Here is a 13,769-nt window from a genome sequence, read left to right as displayed (position 1 = left end):
GAAATAAAGGTGCTAGTGTCGGAGTTTTATGAAAATAATGACTACAGCCGAATAATGGCTGGAAAAAAGACTATGTAACGGTGTAAATGGGAAATGTATGTGTACAGATGCAAAAAAGACTGTTCCTATGCAACATATCAGAATTATATGTAGAATTCAGGGAAAAGTATCCCAATACCAAAGTAGGTTTACCATCTTTTTTCGATATTCGGCCAAAATGGGTTGTGCCTGCAAGTGCAAGGGGCACACAGAATGTTTGTGTATGTGAGACCCATCAAAATGCTAAGCTGATGTTTGCTGCTGTAAAGGATTCTGGTCTGGATTACAAAGGTGTGTGACATCAGTTCCTACTAGGTGTGAAAAGTGTCCTGGTAAGGCAAATCTTGCAGTACACATGAATAACAAACTGTATGGTGAACTCCTTATGGATGATGATAATGAACTTGTTTCTTATAAACAATGGACAGATATGGACCACACAAGTCTTGAAACAAAACAAAGTACAGTGGAAGATTTTGTTGAGATGTGTTGTCACAAACTGACCCCACACAGGTTCAGCAGCAGCACAATTGGCTTATCTACAGTTTTGTAAGGATAATTTGAAACAAGATGAAATTATAGTAATACTAGACTTTCTGAAAATTATGCATTTATAGTTCAAGATGCCATCCAAGGATATCATTGGGACAACAGTCAAGCAACTCTCCAGCCAGTTGCGATTTACTGTAGAGGGGAATCAGGCGAAGTGTTTGTCATGAACCTGTGCGTTTTTAGTGACTTTTTAATTCATGATGCCATTGCAGTTCGTGCCCACATTCGCACTGTCATGGCATATGTGAGAAACAAGCTACCTCACATACATTTTGCTAAATACTTCAGTGATGGGACAGCTAGTCAGTACAAAAACTGTAAAAGCCTCAAAAATTTATGCATGCATTACCATGATTTTCAGATTCACGCAGAATGGAATTTTTTCGCAACGAGTCATGGTAAAAATGTATGTGATGGTATTGGTGCTACCATTAAGCACATGGCATCACGAGCTAGTCTGCAGCACCCTACAGAAGGTCACATTCTAACACCTCTTCAATTATTTACCTGGGCACAGAAAAATATCTCTGGCATACAATCATTCTATGTTTCGAGGTGAAATCAGTCGAAAAGTTGCTGAAAAGCACACTAGAACACGTTAAAACTGTTTCAGGCACAAGCAGCCATCATCACTTCTCTCCAGCAGACTCTGACAATGTGCGGATTGTCCAGTTATAATTATAGGTTCATGCACAACATGTGTCTTCACAGTGTGTCTGACTCAGGATTCAGAAGCAAAAGCAGCAACATACAACCAGGTTGCTATGTTATTGCTGTTTATGATGACAAATGGTACTTAAGATGTGTTGCAGAGTGCTGTGAAGCAGAAGGTGATGTATTTGTGAACTTCATGGCACCAGCAGGACCAGCAAGATCATTTCATTGGCCACGTTTGGCAGACGGGTGTTGGATTCCTTGTGAACATATTCTTATGACAGTTTCAGTTCCTACCACAGTGTCAGGAAGACGGTACAATTTGCCACTCAATGTACAGAGTACAGTAGCTAAAGTGTGGGAGAACTTCTGTTCGAAGCACAATCGACTGGTTTTTAGCAGTTAAGGTGCAGTAAACATTAATGATAGGTTGTGTTAATCTGTCTATGTGTTACTGCTTAGTGATTAAACAGTTGTGGGAGAAGATAAGAAGAGGCAGAACAATTTACAATGTTTTTACAGAACTGTGTTGTGGAACAACGGCCACATCACCAAATACATCTGTCAACTTCCATTGTACACAAATGTCTTGCAATAACATGCTGAAATTTTGAGATATATATCACTATGGTCTACTTATGCAGTGTGTGAAATTTGGCTTGGATACCACTTGTCCCTTTTGTGCTACCACACTTCGAAAATCCATGTTTTCAGGTAATTTTTCAAATTTTTGTATTTTTGTGTGCATGTAACTCAATGTTTGTGACTGATATGGGCATGATGAGTTCTGTGTGTGTTTAGTCCACATTAAGCTTACCACAAAAAAATTTATACCCTTTTTGAGTGAATTATATTTGGCATAGAGGGCACCTACAATATGTACCTTTTAACGTATTACATTTTTTAAATCACATTTTGGAATTTTTTTATTTTCCCTCAGAAATATGTTGTTGGTGTTTTGATTCATAGAGTGTGTTCTCTAAGTGGATGTTACTGGGTTATAAAAATTTCACTGGGCTGTGTGGAATAGTTCGAAAGTTATTTAAGACCTGAAGTTGGGTATGAAGATAGATTGCCAGATGCGGGTTGCAATTTCCGGGTCACACCACCTTCTTTCAGAAGTCATAATTCTGGAACTAATTGGCGGAGGAAACCAATACTTCGTACATGAGTGTTCCACACATGGTAGAATTAGTTTACTGAATTTCAGTTAAATCTGAGACTATGAGCTGGAGTCCCTGGTTGAACTGACATGGAATAACCCAATACTGTTCTTTGAAGGGAGAGTGCTCTGTTTCAGAGCAATAGCATTTCATCAGCTAAACAGATGTTGCTGATCTTCCTGCATTCTTCTCTAGTTGTACTGCATTCATTATCAAACAGGTTGTTTCACAATTCGTATTGCAGGCTTCTAGAGTTGAAGAGGGGATTTAATACATAGTCTTGAAGGGACTCGTGTCCAGAAATGAACTGTTTGAATATAAAAGAAGTTACAAGATGGAACCACTTTGAAATCTTCCACTTAATGGTACAGTCTGTAATGGTAGAGCTGTTCAACACATGTACCTAGACCTTTTTTGGAGCGTCTCAGCCTGTCATGTGCCATTTGTGGCGTCAGAGCTCAGTTGTCTCCGCTGCGTGCATACCATGAAGTTGTAGATTTGAGTGTGATGTGATCTTCTAACTTGGTACATTTCCAGTCATGGTTTCCTTATCAAAATTTTATCCACTAAATCGCCTCTACATCCTCTGGAGGTCAGTCTTATCATACTATTTCTTAGCTTCATGATTGTCTTCTGTCTTGTGTGCAAATGCTTCATTAGTCTCGCCTCCTTACAATTCATCGTCAGTTTTTAATTTCAATCATCTTATTTCATTTCATGTAGTTAGGAATATTTTTTATGCCTGATAATTGCATAACATTAGTCTTTTTAACATTAAGGATTAAGCTGTTTGTTGCGAACCCATTGTAAGCATTTTTCCATTATTCTCATGGTTGTGTAAGGTATGGATGTGTTTGGACCATTTATCAGTATACTTCATCTCATACTCATTTTCGTATTACTCATTAGTGCCTGAAGATGTTCAGTGCTACCACTGGGCTACCAGCTGAACAAAACTGTTTCCTTCTGTTCTGTCCATTCACTTCTTGTAATCCAGGTCTACAGCCTCAATAATTTTTTTTTAAATGAAATAGTTTACCACTTTTGGCTGTGAAAAGCCAAAAGTGAAAGTGATGTAATTTAAAGTGTGTGCCGTCTATTAGTAGGATAACACTGAACTTGAATATCTAAATAATGTCTTAATTTCTCACTACTTATAACATGATATAGTGATATTTAATGTTTTCCAGCAAAAACTGATATAAATATCAAATGGAAAAACTGTCTAGCATAACGATATTCTGCTTTTATAACGGCATTGCTATGTAATGTAAAAGCTGTTTTTTTGTCCTCAGCACATGCATCCAAAAGACTAATTAGATTATTCATGGAGAATTGCACTGATTTGCTACTGCACATGGTAAGTGTTTGCAGTGGACTTGAGGCACTGCTTAAAAACTTACTTGATAAAGCAAGTTCTCAATGGACATTTGAAAATCAAATTGTAGTAGCTAAGCAGCTGTAGAATTTGGCTCAAGAAACCATTTCTGGTATCCATTTAGAATTATACAACTTAGGTATACTGGCAATGTAAGGTTATTGGCTCAACACAGTAATTCAAAAACCACGTGAATTTCAGGCTGCAGTGAAGGTATATTCTGAGTGGTAAACTAAGTATGCAAGCACCGAGCGAGGTGGCGCAGTGGTTAAACACTGGACTCGCATTCGGGAGGACGACGGTTCAATCCCGCGTCCGGCCATCCTGATTTAGGTTTTCCGTGATTTCCCTAAATCACTCCAGGCAAATGCCGGGATGGTTCCTTTCAAAGGGCACGGCCGACTTCTTTCCCCGTCCTTCCCTAATCTGATGAGACCGATGACCTCGCTGTCTGGTCTCCTTCCTCAAAACAACCCAACCCCCCCTAAGTATGCAAGCAAGTTCTAAACGGCATACTTGCTCAGAAGATCAGTGTGTCATTGAAGATGGACTTGGTACAGTTGCTTCAACTAGTAGGGCCAATTTTAGAAGTTTCTTGCTGATTGCTTATGTTCTTGAAAAGGACATCTATCTACTTAATTCAAAGGCATTCTTCACTCAAAGGGACGTGCTGTCTAATTTTTTTTTATCCTGATCCAAACGTAGAAATCTTGGATGTGCTAACTGATTGTATTCTATGAAAGACTGATGCTACGATGTGTACTCTAACAGTGTATATTGACCTTGTGTTAGGTACCATCACCACTGCCACCGCGTTTAAAAAGAAATCTATGAAAGGTATTATGAAAATGACTTCAAGTAAAATAGTTAAAGTGATTGTTTTGTATAGGTTTTTAATTCAGTTAGAATCATTCTGTTTCCAGTAAAATGCCGTTTAAAATCTTTCTAAAAAATGCAGATTATGCTCATTAAATGTACTCTTATGCAGTTGTTTCTATTTGAAGTAACTTTTATTACATAGTTATCTCATCAGGTGTAGGCTAAAGATTAAAATATGTAATACGATTCTTGCTAATTAACTTAATATCTCTGCTTCATTTTTGAAGGAAAGCATTGATTAAAGTTTTTAAAATCTGTAAGTTATTTTATTTAAGGGGAGTTAGAACGTAAAAATTTTTTTTTACTTTTTCGGATTTTTATCTCATTATAAAATTTGCAATTTTCTGAACAAAATGAGATATATATGTATCACTTATAAACTTACTGTTGTGACGTAACAAGACTGTTACGCCACACTGAAGTAGCCGAAAGAAAGGCACGCGTACACACACGCCGACAGGCGTCAAGTCTGGAACAAGATACGTTATGACTGCTATCAAGAAAATACGTAGCTTTGGAATATACTTAACTTTATTTATTCCTTGTGATACATCTCTCTTGGCTACACAAATGAGACTCGTAAGATACATGCACTGCTACAATTGGCGCCTTGCTAGGTCGTTGCCATGGACTTAGCAGAAGGCTATTCTAACTGACTCTCGGCAAATGAGAGGAAGGCTTCGTCCGTATTGTTGCTAGCTATGTCGTCCGTACAACTGGGGCGAGTGCTCTATCGTATCTCGAGACCTGCCTTGTGGTGGCGCTAGGTCTGCGATCACACAGTGGCGACACGCGGGTCCGACATGTACTAAATGGACCTAGCAAGTGTGGTGTCTGGCGGTGACACCACACTTACATGGGAAGTATTTTATTTTATTTTTTTATATATAATCTACACCAATTGAAAATGTTAAGTTTTACTTGCATTACTTCAGGATCTAATGAAATTGAACATGGCCAGAAGAAGATGGTCACCAAGTTGAGGAAGTTGAAATAAAGTTTGAGAGACAAGAAACTTTCTGATGGTGAAACCATAAGAGGCTGGCTGACAGACAAAATGATTGATGAACCACAGCAGTATTATGGGATGGCCATTATAAATAATACTGAGGATTTGTTGAAAATGAAGCAGGCAGTATGGCAGTTCATACAGCCACAAACATTGAACTCCAGCAGCAGTCGTGGATATCATAAAACCTATTTACAGAGACCTGGCAAATCCTGAATTACTGAAGAACTGTGTGCATGGTCAGACTCAAAATCCCAATGAGTTGTTCAATAATCTTATTTGTACTTGCGAACCAAAAAGTTTTTGTTGGAATGAAGACATTAAAGTGGTGGTCATGGGGCGGGGCGGGGGGGGGGGGGGGTCATTGTTGCTGTTATTGCTTTTAATAATGGCAACATTGGTGGAGTGAAAATGGTACAGCATATGGGAATTAATCCTGGAGCAAACTACATCAGAGAACTTGAATGGCTGGACAAGGGTTGCGTTGATAAAGCAGAGTATGCAGCACTGTTGGCCCCTAAGGAGTCCAGAAAGAAGAAGAAAAAACTTGGAAGAAGATCAAGAGGATGATATACAGTATGGTGCAGGGTGCTTCTGAGTGACTAAAATTAAAAAGTTAAACATATATTAAGTGAGTTACAGTCTTTTAAACTTTAGAAGCTGGTCCTGAAAATTTGCATTTTCTATTGCATTTTTCCCTAAATCCCAGAAACCGCTTTGAGTAGAGTATTTAAATTGTCAGGGAGTAATAACATACATATCCTTAGTCTACAGAACTAAAAAAAGAACATAGTGTTATGTATAATTAAAATTATTTAGGATAACGTCCAAAAAAAGTACCCAAAATTTTAACTGTGTAATTAAGAAATTGTATTTCTGAAAGTGGCTGAAGTGCAATTACTGAAGTTCATTAGACTCAGAACATGCAGCTTAGTGTCCTGTAAAAGTTTCATGTCAATGGCTACAGTGGGTCCTGAAATACAGGGAATTCAAGTCACTAATTTTAACATTGTCTGGATATGGCGTTCAAACTCCCCTTAATATAGCTTTCTTAATTTTGGTTCGTGAGAACTCATCTTTAAATGTAAATTATGCTGTAAACACACTAATGGAAACATTTATTTAGCACAAAGAAGAGGATGTTTTTGAGATTTTCCACAGTATATTATTTTCATATTGTAGTAAAGTCAAGAATCATTGTGTTGCATTGACTCAAGCTTCAGCTTCCTAGATGAATATTTTTGAAGTTTGTTTCATGGCCATTTGGAAGCAGTGAGCAACTTTCATTTCTTGTACTCTTTGTATATTGTAAATGTACAAGCAGTAAATAATGAATAATAAAATACCTGACCCTGTGAGATCCAGATTACTGTGACCCTGCTGTGCAAGCAGTGTACTAAACAGGTGCCATGTCTAGTGATAAGTCCTAATTTTGAAGTTATTTACATGTGGTGCAAAACTATAAACTATGAGGGGCCGATTAGTTTCCTGTGTAAAATATTTAATGATATTTCCATACGAAATATGAATTTGTTGCTGTGGGAGCTAAGTGATTACTTTCTTGAATAGAATTTTCTCTAGGCCATTGCCAGTAGCTCCTCCAATCCTCAATATATTAAAATTCAAAAATTCCAAAATTTTTATACGGTCACTTTAGGCCAAACAATACTGCTTAATTCAGAAAAATTTGGAGCCGTAACTGTCACAATAAATTTGTCAAGTAGTATTGTATTCGAAAGGAATCAATACTTTCGATTTGTAATATGCACATACAAAAAAAGAATCAGTTATGTTATTACAGCTTATTTTTTGAAATTGCTTTGGCAAATATACTGATTGAGCAACCTCTCTGTGTGTCAACGTGTTTCCCAGATTTCTGCAGCACCTGAAAACTGATTTTTGTTAATGAGCTGGGAAAGGAAAATGACTGAAGAAGAGCTACATCAGATTTGAATTTACAGAATTTGAAGGACTGAAATTATCATAATTTACTCTTAAATATTGGTGAACTTGTAATAGCTTTTGTTGGAGGTATGATGCATTATTGAGTGTTGATTTGTGTGGTTTGTGATCTAAAATAATTAGATAAAAAAATCCAGTTGAGTTATAAGATCTTCCTGTCCCGTGTATGATTATTGATGTCTATAGAAAATTCTTTATTACTTTTCCAGACTCTGAGTGCTCACCATCTGAGAAGAAAGAATGTCTGAAGAATGGTATGTCTGATGGCAACATGCCAAGCGAAAATTCTTTAAAATGCTTTTGATATTAGTACCGTGTTTTGTCAGATAGTAGGAGGACATTAAATTGAGATCTATTCTATTGTTTAATCTTTAAAAAGTCAACCATCAATTACGTCACCAGCTATGTGGAGAATATTAGTAGTATTAGTGATAGGTGTCTGTACTAGATTTAAGCTACCACGTGATGTCTTGATGTTGAAGTCTCAAGTAGTGAAAAAAATTATCTTTTTTCTTTGTGTTAATGCCATTTTAGTGCACACATACCCATGCGACAAGTGTCGTCAGTTTTGACACAAGTAGTCCCGAGGTCTCAGAATTCGTTTTCTCGGTGCTGGTTAGACGACCCTGGGGTACCTGAGCTGGGGACTGGTAAGTGCCACCAGTCCTCTGTCACCTTAGCTGTGGGCGTGCTTAAATGACCACTGTATGGTGCAGTGGTGGAACTTTGTGTGCTACAGCGAATTGGGGGAGGGAACTTTGATTGATTACCAGGATCGTGAGGATGGTAAAAAATCTGTATAAAAACCTGTCAGTCTCAAGGTGTGCTGCAGTCACGCCAATGAAATGTTTGATTGTTGAGGTGGAACAGTCGTTAGTAAGGAGGACCTGTTGCAACTTGTGGTGTGTCATAACATTTCTGTGGGAAAGGCCATGGCTTATTGTTAAGCTTTTCAAAGTATGGTGAATAGCCATGTGAATGAAATATAAAAGACTATATGTAGCTTATTGTGGCCTAGATAGACACGAAGCCCACGCCTACTACTGTAGTACAAGTTTATATGCCAACTAGCTCAGCAGATGACGAAGAAATTGAAGAAATGTATGATGAAATCAAAGAAATTATTCAGATAATGAAGGGAGACGAAAATTTAATAGTGATGGGTGACTGGAATTCGGTAGTAGGAAAAGGGAGAGAAGGAAACTTCGTAGGTGAATATGGATTTGGGCTAAGAAATGAAAGAGGAAGCCGCCTGGTAGAATTTTGCACAGAGCACAACTTAATCATAGCTAACACTTGGTTCAAGAATCACAAAAGAAGGCTGTATACATGGAAGAAGCCTGGAGATAGTGACAGGTTTCAGATAGATTATGTAATGGTAAGACAGAGGTTTAGGAACCAGGTTTTAAATTGTAAGACATTTCCATGGGCAGATGTGGACTCTGACCACAATCTATTGGTTATGAACTGTATATTAAAACTGAAGAAACTGTAAAAAGGTGGGAATTTAAGGAGATGGGATCTGGATAAACTGACTAAACCAGAGGTTATACAGAGTTTCAGGGAGAGCATAACAGAACAATTAACAGGAATGGGGGAAAGAAATACAGTAGAAGAAAAATGGGTAGCTTTGAGGGATGAAGTAGTGAAGGCAGCAGAGGATCAAGTAGGTAAAAAGACAGGGGCTAGCAGAACTCCTTGGGTAACAGAAGAATTGAATTTAATTGATGAAAGAAGAAAATATAAAAACGCAGTAAATGAAGCAGACAAAAAGGAATACAAACGTCTCAAAAATGAGATTGACAGGAAGTGCAAAATGGCTAAGCAGGGATGGCTAGAGGACAACTGTAAGGATGTAGAGCCTTATCTCACCACGGGTAAGATAGATACTGCCTACAGGAAAATTAAAGAGACCTCTGGAGAAATGAGAAGCACTTGCATCAATATCAAGAGCTCAAATGGAAACCCAGTTCTAAGCAAAGAAGGGAAATCAGAAAGGTGGAAGGAGTATATAGAGGGTCTATACAAGAGCGATGTACTTGAGGACAATATTATGGAAATGGAAGAGGATGTAGATGAAGATGAAATGGGAGATATGATACTGCGTGAAGAGTTTGACAGAGCACTGAAACACCCGAGTATAAACAAGGCCCCCAGAGTGGACAACATTCCATTAGAACTACTGACTGCCTTGGGAGAGCCAGTCCTGACAAAACTCTACCATCTGGTGAGCAAAATGTATGAGACAAGCGAAAAATACCCTCAGACTTCAAGAAGAATATAATAATTCCAATCCCAAAGAAAGCAGGTGTTGACAGATGTGAAAACTACCGAACTATCAGTTTAATAAGTCACAGCTGCAAAATACTAACGCGAATTCCGTACAGACGAATGGAAAAACTGGTAGAAGCCGACCTTGAGGAAGATCAGTTTGGATTCCGTAGAAATGTTGGAACACGTGAGGCAATACTGACCTTATGACTTATCTTAGAAGACAGATTAAGGAAAGGCAAACCTACATTTCTAGCATTTTTAGACTTAGAGAAAGCTTTTGACAATGTTGACTGGAATACTCTCTTTCAAATTCTGATGGTGGCAGGGGTAAAATACAGGGAGCGAAAGGTTATTTACAATTTGTACAGAAACCAGATGGCAATTATGAGTCGAGGGGCATGAAAGGGAAGGAGTGGCTGGGAAGGGAGTGAGACGGGGTTGTAGCCTCTCCCCGATGTTATTCAATCTTTGTATTGAGCAAACAGTGAAGGAAACAAAAGAAAAATTCGTAGTAGGTATTAAAATCCATGGAGAAGTAATAAAAACTCTGAGGTTTGCTGATGACATTGTAATTCTGTCAGACAGCAAAGGACTTGGAAGAGCAGTTGAACGGAATGGATAGTGTCTTGAAAGGAGGATATAAGATGAACATCAACAGAAGCAAAATGAGGATCGTGAAATGTAGTCGAATTAAGTTGGGTGGTGCTGAGGGAATTAGATTAGGAAATGAGACACTTAAAGTAGTAAAGGAGTTTTGCTATTTGGGGAGCAAAATAACTGATGATGGTCGAAGTAGAGAAGATATAAAATGTAGACTGGCAATAGCAAGGAAAGCGTTTCTGAAGAAGAGAAATTTGTTGACATCAAATATAGATTGAAGTGTCAGGAAGTCATTTCTGAAAGTATGTGTATGGAGTGTGGCCATGTATGAAAGTGAAACATGGACGATAAATAGTTTAGACAGGAAGAGAATAGAAGCTTTTGAAATGTGGTGCTACAGAAGAATGCTGAAGATTAGATGGGTAGATCACATAACTAATGAGGAGATACTGAATAGGATTGTGGAGAAGAGAAGTTTGTGGCACAACTTGACTAGAAGAAGGGATCGGTTGGTAGGACATGTTCTGAGGCATTAAGGGATCACCAATTTAGTATTGGAGGGCAGCGTGGAGGGTAAAAATTGTAGAGGGAGACCAAGAGATGAATACACTAAGCAGATTCAGAAGGATGTAGGTTGCAGTAAGTACTGGGATATGAAGAAGCTTGCACAGGATAGTGTAGCATAGAGAGCTGCATCAAACCAGTCTCAGGACTGAAGACAACAACAACGACAACAACATATATAGCTTACATAGACGTTGTAAAAATATTACGCCGTTGAGAGGTCTCTCTTTGTACAGTGTGAAGTGAATGCGGCATGTAAGTGTGGAGCCTGAGCAGTGGTAGAGTGCACTATTTTATGGTGCCCCCAGTTGCAGATGCTTTGGAGGGGCTGCCATAGAATAAGCAAGCAGACCTATTTAAGAATGACAATACTAGTAAAGACACAAAAGAGACTGGTCTATTTTGGGTGAAGGTCCAGATTAAAAGTTATTGTTATATTGTCAGTAAGGTTCCAGTGTTACTGCTTAAAACATTTATCGATAATTAAGACAGTTGTTTCAGAAGATTTCCATTTTCAAGTACCTGCACATACAGAGTTTGAGAATTACAGTGTTCTATAGTTCCATAAGAATATTAGACTTAATTTTTTATAAGTGAAAAATTTTGTGAGTTACTGAGTTATAACTGAAAATGCAGTTATAATTTTCGTTCAATGTGTACATCTGTACTCTGCAAACCACCGTGACGTACATGGCAGAGAGTAAGTCGCAAGTTAATTATTACGAACTACACAAAAAACTGTGTTGTAATTAATTTTTCATATTTCTAAATTATGTAAGTAAGAGGGAAACATGTTTATGTTGTCGTGGCGAGTATATAACATCTGGTGTGACTGTATCTGGTGACTGTTCTTGTCGATTGGGTGCTGTTTTATACTGTGTGACATATTTTGATATGGCATTATAGATATTCCCTGAAATGTTTTTAACAGTCAACACCATAGATGTTTTATATTTACATAGTAAGCAACTATGGTCAGAGGTGATTATATCTTTAGGTATCTCAAGTTCGTGTGCCCTATCTTTGGTTCTCAATTTATATCAGTGTTGTTCTGAAATTTAAATAATGTCTGGTGTGACTGTTCTTGTTACATTTCATGTGAAATTCAAGAAATTGCAGTGTCATGTTAGTGTAAAATCGTGAAATATTTAGAGTAGTTTAGGACAGCTGACACCACAGTGCTTTATATTTACATAAGAACAGACATTGGTGAGAGTAAAGATGTCTTTAGGCATCTCTGGCGTGTGTATCCACTCTTGCACTGTCGACTTTTATCGATTAAGTCGGTGAAATTATCTAAATAATTTTTGTGTTTGAAATTGGTGTGTTCATTGAGAATTTCCTTGTGATATTTTTTTGTGTGTTCTTCCAAAATATTCATTTCTGATTCTTTTGGTGTTTTATGTAATAATTGTAGAGTGACACCTTTATTCTGGCTTTCGAGGGGAATACCATCCCAGGGGAAGTCAAGGTTGTGTGTTACTGATGTGATGTGAAGTCGTACGTCCTGCCACTCCTGAGATGCTTTCAATGCTTGTGTTTCGGGCATATGTCTTCCCTTTGTATGGTGGACCCTCTGTGTGGTGACTGTGGCCACACATTCCCTGAGGGAAGACCCTGTGTTCTGCCACCTGTGTGCGTCAACTGTCATGACCGCCACTCTCCACTCTTGCCAGATTGCCCAGTTTACAAGAAAAAAAAATAAGATCAAACAGCACAAGTCCCTGGATTGTCTGTTTTATTCTGAGGCTTGCCAGAAATATGACCACCTCCATCCAGTGATGATTTCTTCTACTTTTACCTCTGTTGCATGCTTTCCCTCTTCTACCTCTTCCTTACCCCAGCCTCCTCCCCCTCCCCTCTAGGTGCTGTCGCTCACCTTCCCCAGCCAAAGGAATGCCCGCTTCTTCGATGTCTCCCCACCTTGAGCCCTGGAGGTGCCATCTCCCCCTTCGCTACCTGAGTCTGACATTTATGGATGTCACCCAATCCTCACCGGGGATGACGACTGACCTGGTGACACGGTCTTCCCTCGGCTTCTTTATGTCTAACCTGGACTCTCACCACACGATAACCCTGTGGAATTGCAACAGATATTACTGTCAGCTACCAGAAATACAACTTGTTTCCTCATATTCTGCATTCTGTCTTGCTCTTCAAGAATTGCACTTTCATGATGACCATTCCAAAATGTTTCGTAGTTGTCGGGCATTCTGTCGGAACTGTGACATCCCGGGATATCATCTGGAGTGGTCCGCACTTTGGTTTGCACCGATGTCATGATCGACTGAACCTCCATTCGTACCACTGTGTATGCAATAGCGGTACAAGTGTGAAAGGTTCCAGCAATCACCCCTTGCAATATCTACCTCCCTCTAGGTAGGTCAGTTCCTTATGTTGACCTGCCTACCTTAATACAGCAACTCTCATCCCTGTACCACTTCCTGGGGGACTTCAGTGCACACCACCCATCTGTGGGGGAGTGCCACTTCCACAGGTGGGGGTGTTCTAACTGATCAACTTATGACAGACTTCGATTTGTGTCTGCTCAGTGATGATTCCCCTACCCACTCAGTGCCACCTTTTCTGCTATCAATCTCGTCCCCTGCTTTCGTGTCTTCTCTGGTTACCCACGATGATCTTTGTGACAGTGACCACTTCCCGATGATGCTATCGTTCACCTGCCGCCACCAGG

At 38.9% G+C, this 13,769-nt stretch overlaps 1 protein-coding gene across 1 annotated transcript in view; it reads left to right on the top strand.

Moving 5' to 3' along the window:
* Positions 1-13,769, top strand: part of LOC124620347 — a 96,463-nt gene that overhangs the window by 23,559 nt on the left and 59,135 nt on the right. The window contains exon 2 of the mRNA XM_047147021.1: positions 7,846-7,890. Within this exon, the coding sequence (XP_047002977.1) occupies positions 7,846-7,890 (45 nt within the window). The remainder of the gene's footprint in view (positions 1-7,845; positions 7,891-13,769) is intronic.

Source organism: Schistocerca americana, chromosome 6 (assembly GCF_021461395.2).
Source record: "Schistocerca americana isolate TAMUIC-IGC-003095 chromosome 6, iqSchAmer2.1, whole genome shotgun sequence".
Taxonomy (NCBI): domain Eukaryota; kingdom Metazoa; phylum Arthropoda; class Insecta; order Orthoptera; family Acrididae; genus Schistocerca; species Schistocerca americana.
Note: the sequence above shows the minus strand (reverse complement) of the source record. Positions and strands in the feature narration are given on the sequence as shown.